At 44.4% G+C, this 15,000-nt stretch overlaps 1 protein-coding gene across 1 annotated transcript in view; it reads right to left on the bottom strand.

The window, feature by feature from the left end:
- LOC137626082 (glycine receptor subunit alpha-3-like) overlaps window positions 1-15,000 on the bottom strand; it is a 217,138-nt gene that overhangs the window by 71,362 nt on the left and 130,776 nt on the right. Inside the window, exon 4 of the mRNA XM_068357165.1 lies at window positions 4,164-4,225. Coding sequence (XP_068213266.1) covers window positions 4,164-4,225 — 62 coding nt within the window. The remainder of the gene's footprint in view (window positions 1-4,163; window positions 4,226-15,000) is intronic.

Consider the following 15,000-nt stretch of genomic DNA (forward strand, 5'->3'; position numbering starts at 1 on the left):
GTAATCCAATCCCAGTTGAACGGCAGCCAACGTGTTTCTTGACAGGGCATCGGCAACGGGATTCATTTTCCCAGGGACATATTGGAGGGTGCAATTGTATTCAGCCACGGCAGAGAGATGTCGGCGTTGACGGGCGGACCAGGCGTCAGACTGTCGAGTGAAGGCGTGCACCAGAGGCATGTGGTCTGTGCGAATGACGAAGGGCGTACCTTCTAAGAAATGGCGAAAGTGACGGACAGCCAAGTGCACCGCCAGCAATTCTCGTTCGAAGGTAGAATAACCCGATTCTGCCTTGGACAGTTTTCTGCTGAAGAAGGCCAATGGGCGGGGCGAGCCTTTGACCACCTGCTCGAGTACTGCACCAATAGCGACGTCGCTGGCATCGGTGGAGAGAAGGAGAGGGGCGTGTGGGATAGGAAAAGTGAGAGCCGCAGCAGTTGATAGGGCCTTGTTTGCATTGCAGAAGGCTGCTTCTTGAAGGGGACCCCACTTCAAGTCCTTTGGCTTGCCCTTGAGGGAGGCGTAGAGGGGAGCAAGAGTGGCGGCAATGGCTGGCAGAAAACGGTGATAATAGTTGATCATGCCCAAGAATTCCTGCAGAGCTTTGACGGTCGAGGACGTGGGGAAATTCTGAACAGCTGCTACCTTCCAGGGAGGGGATGGACTCCTTCAGGAGTGATACGGTGCCCTAAGAACGACACTTCATTGGCGCCAAAGGTACACTTGTTGTACCGGACTACAAGGCCGTTTTGTTGCAGGCGGTCGAGCACGATGCGCAGGTGACGGAGGTGTTCCTCTTTTGAGGAGGAGAACACAAGTATGTCGTCCACATAACATACAAAGAAAGGGAGGTCCCCTAAGATGCCATCCATGAGACGTTGAAACGTTGCCCCAGCATTACGAAGGCCAAAACAAGAGTAATTGAAGGTGTATGTGCCAAACGGATTGGTGATGGCGGTCTTGGGGATGTCTTCTGGGTTCATAGGCACCTGATAATACCCCTTCAGGAGGTCGAGCGTAGAGAAAACCTTCGCTTTGTGCAGGTAGGAGGTTACATCGGCAATGTTTGGGAGGGGGTAGTGATCCGGTTCTGTTTGCATGTTCAGGCGCCTGTAATCCCCGCACGGACGGAGGGAGCCGTCTTTCTTCAGAACGATGTGTAAGGGTGACGACCATGTGCTGGAGGCCTTTTGGCAAAGGCCCATTTTCTCCATTTCGGCGAACGTCTGTTTGGCGGCTGCCAATCGTTCCGGTGCCAGACGTCTGAATTTTGCGAAGACTGGGGGTCCCGTCGTCTTGATATGGTGATAAATACCGTGCTTGGCAGGAACCGTGGGCGTTTGGCGAAGTTCTGGACGGAAAACTTCCGGGTACGACGTGAGGAGGTGGGCGTAGGCATCTGTGGGTGCGCTGATGTGGAGAGCGAGGTTAGAGGGGGCGGGTTGAAGAGGTGTCAACAAGTACGAGTCTGCGTTGACCAATCGTCGGTGGGCGACATCGACCAGAAGGTGGAAATGAGAGAGGAAATCTGCACCGAGGATTGGCATTGTGACGTCAGCAACGAGAATCTTCCAATTGAATTTACCGTTTCCGAACGATAATGTGAGGCTCTCGTAACCGTAGGTGGGTATCGCAGATCCGTTGGCAGCTACCAAGCGGACGTCGGCAGATGTAGACAGACTACGTTGTGCCTTGAAGAGTTTCCTTGGCAAAAGAGAACGACAAGCACCCGTGTCTACCAAAAATCGCACGCCCGTTCCTGCATCCTGTAAAAAGAAAAGATTTGAAACATGGGAGGCCACCGCCACAAGCGATAGCCTACTTACAAGTTTTTTGGCCACTGACAATCATTGGCACAGTTCTTCGCGGTTGCCCCGAATCTGAAGTGGTAGTAGCAAAACTGCCGCGGATGGGAGGTAGTAAGTGACTGTAGAAGTCGTTCGTTGCGGCGCGAGCGATTGGTGGGTGGTGGGCGGCTTTGTCGCCGCTTCGGCACGTCACGGGGTAGGCGTGTATGTCCTACGGCATTCATGTCAGCTTCCTGGTCATCAAGTTCTTTATGGGTAAACTATCGGCATTGGGTATGGCAGCGCGCACAGGTTCAGGTAAACGGCGTATCTAAAGGGCACGGATTAGGTTCACCTCGCGAGGAGAGCCGTCTGCGGCAGGTTGAAGGCGAGCGATACTGGTCATTTCCCTGAGGGCAAGTGAAGCCCTTTGGTCCCCCAACGGTTGATGCGAGAGCTGAAAAAGCTTTGCTATACGGGCGGCTGGCGACGGCGAGTACTGCTGCAGAAGGTATGATTTGAGGGCGTCATACGCTATTGGGGTGTCTCCTTGTTCACAAAGCCAGTCGGATATTTCTGGGAAGGTGTCCTCGGGTATCGCCGCGAGAACATAATAAGCTTTGGTGGTTGAGCGAGTCACGCCCCTGATACGAAAGTGGACTTCAGCGCGTTGAAACCAAGCGAACGCTTCTCTGCTGGCGAACGGTGAAAGTTTCAATGGTGCGGCCGCGGCGCCAACTGCAGTAGAGTCTGTCTTCGTCATAGTACCAACGATGGAGGGGCGAGGGAGGTGGGGGTGGAAGGCAGTGGGAGCGAGTCGACTTCCGGGGTCACCAATGTGACGGCGCCGAGTAAGGGTGTGAACTCAAAGGCAGATTGGAAACGACTGAGTTATTTATTAAGGAACACTCTGCTTTATATACAAAACCTCAAGGCAACAGGACGTGACATGTTCGAGAGACAGACAATGATACAGAGCAAAACCGGAGACATGATCATTCAGGTTCTTTTTAGTGCGAGGGAGGAGCGAAGATACAAGCATAATATTTACAAAAGGAATTATGTACAATTGTGTGAAACACGGTTGGTACACTATCTTCCCTGTTGGAGCCCTTGGGCTTATAGCATCTTGCTTTTCCAAATAGGGTTGTAGTTTGGCTAGTAATAATAATAATAATAATAATAATAATAATAATAATAATTTGCAGCTACCGAGGGATCCACAACCATCAAATGAGTCTCCTATACTCTATGGTACATCCCATCTCTCTACAAAAATGATATCCATGCTTTGTTTCTAATTGCCACTGCTGTAACAGTCCACAATTCAAAGACGGACCCCAAATATCTGCTTGAACCCATAGAAGTATTTATTTCTCCCATTGGGTCCACAACCCTATATTAGATATTTCTGACATTCAACACGGTGCATTAGAATCCCAAGCCAGTGACAGTTCATAAGGTAGCTGTATCAAACTGGTAATATCCGTTCCATACCACATCATCATCATCATCATTTCCTCCCACGCCCACCGACGCAAAGGGCCTCGGTTAGATTTCACCGGTCGTCTCTATCATCTCCCACTTCACTTTAAATAGTTCTCAGTCATGCAGGCCTGGGTCTTCCAACTCTTCTAGTGCCTTGTGGAGTCCAGTTTAAAGTTTGGTGAACTAATCTCTCTTGAGGAGTGCGAAAAGCATGCCCAAACCATCTCCATCTACCACTTATTATGATCTCATTCACATATGGCACTCGACTAATATCTTTCATAGTTTCATTTCTAATCCTGTCCTGCCATTTAACTCCCTACCACAGTAACGGTTAATTTTTGTTCTATCTCAGATATTAAATAGTGAAAAAAATTAATAATGCTCTAAAATAATTCAAATCTTAGTTTTAAATTACAAATCAAATGAATATTTTCGCCTAGAAATTGTATGAAACATTACAAAGAAAACGACACATCGGCTTCCTGGATTCGTCCTAAAGAGATAAATATTCCATGGTTTAAGAGTTGCATGACATTCTACCATCCCTAATGGATTAATTCAAATTCATGGCTAGAATACAGAAATGTAGTCACCAGAGAGAGAGAGAGAGAGAGAGAGAGAGAGAGAGAGAGAGAGAGAGAGAGAGAGAGAGAGAGTAATAATAATAATCATACACATTGGGTTTTCTATTTACATCAGGTCACCAACTACTGTAAGGTTAGAAAACGTACATTAAAGCTATTAAAACAATAAAATCCTAATATACTATAACATCTTACATAAAACTTGAATAAGGAGAGAGAGAGATGAGAGAGAGAGAGAGAGAGAGAGAGAGAGAGAGAGAGAGAGAGAGAGAGAGAGAGAGATGAAAATTGGTTGACCTACCTGTCTCTTATCATCAATGACCAGGGAGTGAAGATCCAGGGAAACATTGACATTTGTTGGTCCTGAGGAAGAAACGAAAAATAATTTGCTTAATTCAGTTTAGCAAATCAATCATACTTTCTTCGTAGCACTGCACATATTTAGTAAGTACATGAATACGAAAAAAAAAAATATTTTGTTCATATTTATATTAGTTTATTGTGATATTGAATAAATAATAACGCAAAAAAAAATTATATATATATTTCTATAAATCCTTGGACGAACACACTTTGCTAGCTGTTTGTCCCTCTGTCCATCTATCCAGCAATTGCAAATACAATGTTCAAACGTCGCTCACGGCTTGATGGTCTTGACTGGCAACATGATCTTACTGTCTTTGTGATGAGCTAGGAATAGGGACCTATTTACTTGAATGGGTGGAGAAGGGCTTCAGGAGATGAAAATATCATACAACAGCTATTGCTACTAAGGGTTGTGTTGGCCCGTTAGTAAAGTTCTTACCTGGTGATCGCCACACTGGGGGTTCGAGTCCCGCTGAAGCTCGTTAGTTCCTTTGGTCGCTGTAACCTCACCATCCTATTGAGCTAAGGATGGGGGGGGGGGGTTTGGGGGAGCCTATAGTTCTATCTGCTAAGTCATCAGCAGACATTATCTGGCCCTCCATGGTCCTAGCTTGGGTGGAGAGGGGTCTTGGGCGCTGATCATATGTAAATATATTATCAGTCTCGAGGGCATTGTCCTTTCTGCTAAGGTAATGCCATTGTCCCTTGCCTCTGCCATTCATGAGCGGCCTTTAAACCTTTAAAGGGGGACCTTTGAATCTTGAAACCTTGTAACACACCCATACCAGTTTTGCTTCTCTCTCTCTCTCTCTCTCTCTCTCTCTCTCTCTCTCTCTCTCTCTCTCTCTCCACCCTTGCATGCCTGAGTATTTGGGGCTTGACCTCAGTAAACAGCGCTTTTGAGTGGACCAGGCTCTGGAATAGTTTTCGAAACTATCTAAACAAGACCAAAACCAAAGAAAATAGAATGCCAACCTGCAAAAAAAATGGAAGTCCATTTCTGTTGTGGTTTTCTTTGCAAATGCTCTGGAAAAACTCCTCTTCTGTACTTTATGTCTCCATAAAACTTTAGAAACATCTTTTTTCAAATGTTTAAACTTGGGGAAAATATAACCGTGCATAGCTGATGAGCGAAATCTGATTACATTATCTCAAGGTAAACAAAACCAAGTAAAATAATGAAATCAAAATCAGTGAAAGTTAAATTTAGACAATTCTATGGCGTCTTAATATTTCCCTTAAACAACTCTACCATAAAGGTTTAAAGGCCACTCATGGATGGCAGAGGCAAGGGACAGTGACAATGACATACAGACTGATCATATATCCAAATGATCAGTGCCCAAGCCCAAGCTGAGCTAGAACCAGGGAGTGCCAGGAAATGGCTGCCGATGACTCGGCAGGTAGAATTATAGGCTCTCCCAAAATCTCTATCCTTATCTCACAGTGATGGTGAGGTTGCCGATACTACAAAAAAAAACTATCGACCTTGAGCAGGACTCAAACCGTAGTCTGGTGATCGCCAGGCAGGGACGTCTCCAATAGGCCAACAGATAATAAACTCAATTATATGGAATTTATAAAAAAATAGAAATTATATTTTCCACTATTTTCATGAGATAATTAACATATGTAAGTTTAAATTAGAAGAACTTTAGGCAAAGACGTCTCCAATACGCCACCACATAAATTCATTTATATGGAATTCATAAAAAATTTGAAAAAATTCTCCACTATTTTCATGGGATAATTAACATAATCTAGGTAGAGACGTATCCAATAGGCCACCACATGAACACATTTATATGGAATTTATGAAAAATTACAACAATTAAAAATTCTCCGCTATTTTCATAAGATAATTAATATGTAAGTTTAAATGAGAATATCGTTAGGTAGAACGTCTCCAATAGGCCACCACATAAACTCATTTATATGGAATCCACGATAAATTAGAAAAAGTTCTCCACTATTTTCACGGTATAATTAACACATGAGAATATCTTTTCCGTTTTTTGGGGGGGAGTGGGGGGAGAGGAGGCCCTTCATTGGCGCTTGGCACTTACACAGAATTCGTTTATTCCACTTGCGGAAACTTCGTTAAGTCCGAAGCAGCATAACTTTGCCGCCAAACCCGACTTGCATTCAGGCAATACCATTTCCTTTAAGAAACCATGTCCTAAGTATGATCAGATTAAGCCCCAACTGCGAATTCATGTAAATGCAGCAATAACGTTAAGACCGTAAAATCAAAATCTTGAGAAACCTGCCTCCAAGAAGGTCCCCAATTCCCCAATTTTCCTCCCCGGGGGGAGAGCGTCAAACAATCAGCTGCGGGGGGAAAATTCTTAGGGGAAAATGGTCCGCCTCATTCGGGGGAAATCAGAAGATAAGAGTCTGATTATTCTTCGGCTGGATATTAAAGGATATTGCCAAGGTACGACACTTGCAAAAGAGGACATAATCTTTTGGGGTTTCTGCCGCCTCCAATGCATGGCGATTCCAATGATCAATTCTCTCTCTCTCTCTCTCTCTCTCTCTCTCTCTCTCTCTCTCTCTCTCTCTCTCTCTCTCTCTCACTGGCACATATAGACTTTTATACACACAGGAGAGGAAGGAAAAGATGACAATGGCTTGACGAACTAGGAAATTTGCTGGTATAAACTGGCATAGAAAGGCAGGATATGTCTGAGGTCTTTGTCCTGCAGTGAACTAGTAACAGCTGATTTATATATGCATATACATATGTGTGTATGTATGTGGAGAAAGAAAGATAATAATTTCGACGGCCTCTTGAATACCCGACTTTACAAGCCTCTATTCATTTTTCCTTGCACCGCCAGGCCTAACCCAAATCATGGATGGAATGAGAAATGTTCTTCTATTGATAAACACTCTTCGCTACATTTAGAAACATTGTTTATTCAGAAGCTTGGTCCCCCTTGCAACAAATCTACAGCTTCTGTCCCTATTTTAAGATATCACCCCAAATATTAAGTATTCCTTCATTTCAATAGTCATTAAAGAGATAACAAACTAAGAAAATTAATTCTCGCACTACTTATTTTAGACCAGTGACGTCAATGGGTCACAGTACACCCTTAATTCAATGATTTAATATATTCCGTCTCTATACATTTCCAATTTAATCATTCATCCTGGAAGGCAAAAGCCTCTATCAAACGTAGTGTACGAATGTATACATACACAAGTACATAAAATGTAAGAAAAAGAACTGTGTTTTTATGAAGATGTAGAACCCGTAAGCTCAGCCATGAGAGACGTCTGCTTCAATCATACAATTTTCCTTTGTCCGCTAGAAATGAAAAACAAGCAGATGAAGACAGAACAAAGAGTAGGCAGGAAGACAGACAGCAAAACAGATGAGCCCACGGACAGAATGGCGGATACAATTAGCCACCCCCCTCCAACCCCCCACACCCCCAGAAAAAAGATAAAGTCATTTTCTCGTATTGTCAGACACACAAAGAAAAAAAAAAGAATCCTTACAAATAAAGAAACAATGACTCCCGGATGACATTTGGACGTGCATGATACGAATGAGGCTTTGCATCTGGATATGAGAAGAAAATATGCGCATATATCATTTCAAAATTATGATGCCTCGAGCACTTATTCATACAATGCATTTCACATTTTGCAGATAACGCTTGGGTGTATTTATGAGCTCAGGGAAAAGTAACTGAGAGGTAGGCAGACATACACGTGAACGAATAGGGAATGCGAGAGGTAGATTAAAATTAAGAAGAAGAAGAAGAAGAAGAAGAAGAAGAAGAAGAAGAAGAGTAATTACACTAAGTTATTTGTTTTTCAAACTAAGCTTGGAACTTGACTAATGATAATAATTTTTTTTCTAAACTTAGATTCGATTTTAAGGCGGAACCTATCAAGAGACAACGCTATTTAAAATGTGGTTGAAATCAGATTGACTGCTTCCTTGTTCAGCGTCACTAATTTCGTGCCGGTCCACAAAAACTGTCCGTTTGTCTATAAATTTTAGTTCGCACACCGACGTATAATACTTAACCAAAATTCGTATTTGTAGTCTCGTATCCTGATTTGCTAGTATTCAGTTACTCATAACCTGAGGTACTACTGCATTAAGAAGTTATTTAAGCTTAGGAGAAAATGATGGGTGAATTTCTCGCATTTTTAAAATGTCTGGTCAAGTATTTCACATAGATTAACTGTGAATGTTAAGAAATGTCTCAATCAGTGTTATACGATTATTTATGTTAAAGGAATGTCGTATGTGAAAGCCAAAGAACTGATCTCTTTTGTTATATAATGTATACATGATTTCAAACAACATAAAGAAAAGAAATACAGAAATCTGTTGTCAAATCTGGCAGTAATTAGTAACAACTTAAATCAAGATTGTAAATATGTAAATGTTGTCTCATTAATCTGAACAACCAATGTTTACAATAAGAGTTACGCTCGGTTAGGTAAATACGTATTCTGGTCCTATACAAATGAATCTTCCCTTAATGGGGTTATGACTTTGGCCAAGCTGGAAACATAATACTATTAAGGGACTCGAAGTTTGTATATTGTGTGACGGGCCGAGAGAGGAGATGTGAACTCAAAGGCAGATTGGAAACGACTGAGTTATTTATTAAGGAACACTTCTTTATATACAAAACCTCAAGGCAACAGGACATGACCTGTTCGAGAGACAGAAAATGTTACAGAGCAAAACGGAGACATGATCATTCAGTATCTTTTTAGTGCGAGGGAAGAGCGCAGATACAAGCATAATATATACAAAATAATTATGTACAATTGTGTGACACACGGTTGGTACATGGCTCCCCCCCTAAAAATGACATACTGTACATGTTAAATAGGGCGCCCTGATCTAGAGACGCGAACTGTAGGCGGGTCATCTGGCAGAAGATAAGCAGGTTTTAGACGATCAATGGAGACCCAGTCTTCTTTGCCCCGAATGTTTAGGAGGAATGCTTTCGGACTGCGTCGGATCACAAGGAAAGGGCCCGTGTAAGGGGGCGTTAGTGGTGGCTTGCTGGTGTCGTTGCGCAGGAAGACGTGCGTTGCAGAGTGCAAGTCCGTTGGTATGTGATGCTTTGCTGGGGGCTTATAAGTCTGCGCTGGAGATCGTCGGAGGAGGTTGTAGAAGGAAAAAATTCGGCAGGGACGACCAACGGGTCGCCATACAGTACACCATTTCGGCTGCCGAGACGTCGACGGCGTCTTTAGGAGTGGTCCTTAGTCCAAGGAGAACCCAGGGAAGCTGAGTAAACCAGTTGCAATCCTTGCAGCGGGACATCAAAGCTGCTTTGAGGGTGCTATGAAAAAGGTTCAACCATTCCATTGGCAGCGGGGTTGTAAGCCGTTGTCTGATGTAGGGTGATGCCCAGGAGATTCGCTAATGACGTCCATAATTGAGAGGTGAAAATTGTTCCCCTGTCAGAAGTAATATGCTCAGGGATACCGAATCTTGAAATCCATCCAGAGAGTAAGGCAGATGTACATGAGGCGGACGTTGCAGTTTCCATGGGAATGGCTTCAGGCCAACGAGTGGAGCGGTCGATGACGGTAAACAGGTAACGATGTCCTTGTGATGTGGGTAGAGGGCCTACAACGTCGACGTGAATGTGTGCGAAACGACGCTGAGGTTGAGGAAAGGTGCCCACTCCTGAATCCGTGTGTCGATGTACTTTGGAAGTTTGGCAAGAAGTACAGGCACGGACCCAATCCTTAGCATCCTTAGAAATGCCGTGCCAAATGAACTTTGCCTTCAGCAGCTGTGCAGTAGAACGGCATGAGGGATGTTTAAGGCCGTGGATGAAATCAAACACCTGTCGGCGCATGGGAGCAGGAATCCAAGGTCGCGGTCTACCAGTACTGACGTCACAGAGGAGGGTGGTGTTGGAGTCTTCGAGGGGAAAATCCTCCCAACGGAGGGACGTGCAGGATGTCCTACAAGCTTGATACTCTGGATCCTGTCGTTGGGCTTCAGCCAGGGCGTTGTAATCCAATCCCAGTTGAACGGCAGCCAACGTGTTTCTTGACAGGGCATCGGCAACGGGATTCATTTTCCCAGGGACGTATTGGAGGGTGCAATTGTATTCAGCCACGGCGGAGAGATGTCGGCGTTGACGGGTGGACCAGGTGTCAGACTGTCGAGTGAAGGCGTGCACCAGAGGCATGTGGTCTGTACGAATGACGAAGGGCGTACCTTCTAAGAAATGGCGAAAGTGACGGACAGCCAAGTGCACCGCCAGCAATTCTCGATCGAAGGTAGAATAACCCGATTCTGCCTTGGACAGTTTTCTCCTGAAGAAGGCCAATGGGCTTTGAGTACTGCACCAATAGCGACGTCGCTGGCATCGGTGGAGAGAAGGAGAGGGGCATGTGGGATAGGAAAAGTGAGAGCCGCAGCAGTTGATAGGGCCTTCTTTGCATTGCAGAAGGCCGCTTCTTGAAGGGGACCCCACTTCAGGTCCTTTGGCTTGCCTTTGAGGGAGGCGTAGAGGGGAGCAAGAGTGGCGGCAATGGCTGGCCGAAAACGGTGATAATAGTTGATCATGCCCAAGAATTCCTGCAGAGCTTTGACGGTCGAGGGCGTGGGGAAATTCTGAACGGCTGCTACCTTCTCAGGGAGGGGATGGACTCCTTCATGAGTGATACGGTGCCCTAAGAACGACACTTCGTTGGCGCCAAAGGTACACTTGTCGTACCGGACTACAAGGCCATTTTGTTGCAGGCGGTCGAGCACGATGCGCAGGTGATGGAGGTGTTCCTCTTTTGAGGAGGAGAACACAAGTATGTCGTCCACATAACATACACAGAAAGGGAGGTCCCCTAAGATGCCATCCATGAGACGTTGAAACGTTGCCCCAGCATTACGAAGGCCAAAACAGGAGTAATTGAAGGTGTATGTGCCAAACGGAGTGGTGATGGCGGTCTTGGGGATGTCTTCTGGGTTCATAGGCACCTGATAATACCCCTTCAGGAGGTCGAGCGTAGAGAAAATCTTCGCTTTGTGCAGGTAGGAGGTCACGTCGGCAATGTTTGGGAGGGGGTAGTGATCCGGTTCTGTTTGCATGTTCAGGCGCCTGTAATCCCCGCACGGACGGAGGGAGCCGTCTTTCTTCAGAACGATGTGTAAGGGTGACGACCATGGGCTGGAGGCCTTTTGGCAAAGGCCCATTTTCTCCATTTCGGCGAACGTCTGTTTGGCGGCTGCCAATCGTTCCGGTGCCAGACGTCTGAATTTTGCGAAGACTGGGGGTCCCGTCGTCTTGATATGGTGATAAATACCGTGCTTGGCAGGAACCGTGGGCGTTTGGCGAAGTTCTGGACGGAACACTTCCAGGTACGACATGAGGAGGTGGGCGTAGGCATCCGTGGGTGCGGTGATGTGGAGAGCGAGGTTAGAGGGGGCGGGTTGAAGAGGTGTCGACAAGTACGAGTCTGCGTTGACCAATCGTCGGTGGGCGACATCGACCAGAAGGTGAAAATGAGAGAGGAAATCCGCACCGAGGATTGGCATTGTGACAGCAACGAGAAACTTCCAATTGAATTTACCGTTTCCGAACGATAATGTGAGGTTCTCGTAACCGTAGGTGGGTATCGCAGATCCGTTGGCAGCTACCAAGCGGACGTCAGCAGATGTAGACAGACTACGTTGTGCCTTGAAGAGTTTCCTTGGCAAAAGAGAACGACAAGCACCCGTGTCTACCAAAAATCGCACGCCCATTCCTGCATCCTGTAAAAAGAAAAGATTAGAAATATGGGAGGCCACCGCCACAAGCGATGGCCTACTTACACGTTTTTTGGCCACTGACAATCTTTGGCACATTTCTTCGCGGTTGCCCAGAATCTGAAGTGGTAGTAGCAAAACTGCGGCGGATGGGAGGTAGTAAGTGGCTGTAGAAGTCGTTCGTTGGGGCGCGAGCGATTGGTGGGTGGTGGGCGGCTTTGTCGCCGCTTCGGCACATCACGGGGTAGGCGTGTATGTCCTACGGCATTCATGTCAGCTTCGGTTGACGTTGAATAGGCATCCTCGTCGTCAGGGGTGGAGGCGTTGATGGAGGTCTTGAAGTGGCTGTCCATAAGGGCGTCGGCTTTGGTCATCAAGTCCTTTATGGGTAAACTATCGACATCGGGTATGGCAGCACGCACAGGTTCAGGTAAACGGCGTATCCAAAGGGCACGGAGTAGGTTCACCTCACGTGGAGAGCCGTCTGCGGCAGGTTGAAGGCGAGCGATACTGGTCATTTCCCTGAGGGCAAGCGAAGCCCTTTGGTTCCCCAACAGTTGTTGCGAGAGCTGAAAAAGCTTTGCTATACGGGCGGCTGGCGACGGCGAGTACTGCTGCAGAAGGTAAGATTTGAGGACGTCATACGCTATTGGGGTGTCTCCTTGTTCACAAAGCCAGTCGGATATTTCTGGGAAGGTGTCCTCGGGTATCGCCGCGAGAACATAATCCGCTTTGGTGGTTGAGCGAGTCACGCCCCTGATACGAAAGTGGACTTCAGCGCATTGAAACCAAGCGAACGCTTCTCCGCTAGCGAACGGTGAAAGTTTCAATGGAGCGGCCGCAGTGCCAACTGCTGGGGTAGAGTCCGCCTCCGTCATATTACCAACGATGGAGGGGCGAGGGAAGTGGGGGTGGAAGGTAGTGGGAGCGAGTCGACTTCCGGGGTCACCAATGTGACGGGCCGAGAGAGGAGATGTGAACTCAAAGGCAGATTGGAAACGACTGAGTTATTTATTAAGGAACACTCTTCTTTATATACAAAACCTCAAGGCAACAGGACATGACCTGTTCGAGAGACAGACAATGTTACAGAGCAAAACGGAGACATGATCATTCAGGTTCTTTTTAGTGCGAGGGAAGAGCGCAGATACAAGCATAATATATACAAAATAATTATGTACAATTGTGTGACACACGGTTGGTACAATTGTTAGGAAAATTCCAAGTTTCTTGATTTTTGATTTTCTGAAGTTCTATATTCAAGATCCAAAATTGTCTGATGAAGAATTTTTAGTCGAAGTTTAACATAATTACTAAATGTATGTTCAGAAACAATTTGTCAAATCTGTGTAAATTTAACCAAATTACTAAATTCATGACAAATTCTTAGAATAAATTTAACAAAATTACTAATTTCAAGTAAAATTCTAAGGTTAAGTTTAACTAAATTACTAAATTCATGACAAATTTTTAGGTTAAGTTTAACACAATTACCAAATTCATGACAAATTCTTAGATTAAATTGAGCAAAATTACTAATATCATGACAAATGGTTAGGTTAAGTTTATCTAAATAACTAAATTCATGACGAATTATTTGATTACTTTTAATAAAATTACTAAATTCATGACAAATTCTTAGATTAAATTTAACAAAATTACAAAATTTTTGTTCAAAATTTATCTGTTCCCTGAATCATATGCCATTTATTTTACCAATTACAAACAGTATATGCAAACTTTATTTAACACTTATGATCACATTTTGCTTCTATGCCAAGTATTCAATGTTAACTTGGTTTACGGGTATTTTTTAGTTCTTGTTCATTGATTTATCATTTTAGAACTACCGTATATCAAAATTAATGATTTATTTTTATGAACTTTCCCTGATGATTAAGTGATCAGTGTTAATTGGTTCACAATTCATCTGATAACTTACTAAGAGGGATAAAATCTTTGGAACATTGAGAGTTGCACTAACAATTACAGCGAAGAGAGGAGATATAATGAGAGTCAGGGCTACAATCTCTCTCTCTCTCTCTCTCTCTCTCTCTCTCTCTCTCTCTCTCTCTCTAAAGAAAAAAAACCTAAAACGAAGAAAGTTTGAAAAAAGGAAAAGGTCTTCTTTCTGGAAGCTTAATTTTATCGACATTTACCTCCAAAACTTAAAGAATCTCCTGATTTCAATGGAATTATTCTTTTGGCAATGCGATGAGACAGTGCAGCCGTTCATGGCAATAACCATATCTAGGAGGTTCATTCCAGCTGTTACCAAGTTGTGGAATGATCTTCCTAATCGGGTAGTTGAGTCAGTGGAACTTCAAAAGTTCAAACCTGCAGCAAATGTTTTCATATTGAACAGGGTGACATAAGTCTTTTTTATAGTTTATACATGAAATATCTGTTTCAATGTTATTGTTTTAAGATATTTTATTTCAATTGCTCATCACTTCTTATATGGTTTATCTATTTCCTTATTTTATTCTAATTGTCCATTACTTCTTATATAGTTTATTTATTTCCTTATTTCCTTTCCTCACTGGGCTATTTTTCCCTGTTGGAGCCCTTGGGCTTATAGCATCTTGCTTTTCCAACTAGGGTTGTAGCTTAGCTAATATTACGGCTCATTCTGTCTTTGCCTAAACATTCACCGAATAGGCTGGCATATCTTTCCGCATTCTCCCCTGTCCCCATATACCTGACAATACTGAGATCACCGAATAGGCTGGCATATCTTTCCGCATTCTCCTCTGTCCTCATATACCTGACAATACTGAGATCACCGAATAGGCTGGCATATCTTTCCGCATTCTCCCCTGTCCTCATATACCTGACAATACTGAGATCACCGAATAGGCTGGCATATCTTTCCGCATTCTCCCCTGTCCTCATATACCTGACAATACTGAGATCACCGAATAGGCTGGCATATCTTTCCGCATTCTCCCCTGTCCCCATATACCTGACAATACTGAGATCACCGAATAGGCTGGCATATCTTTCCGCATTCTCCCCTGTC

Source organism: Palaemon carinicauda, chromosome 33 (genome assembly GCF_036898095.1).
Source record: "Palaemon carinicauda isolate YSFRI2023 chromosome 33, ASM3689809v2, whole genome shotgun sequence".
Classification (NCBI taxonomy): domain Eukaryota; kingdom Metazoa; phylum Arthropoda; class Malacostraca; order Decapoda; family Palaemonidae; genus Palaemon; species Palaemon carinicauda.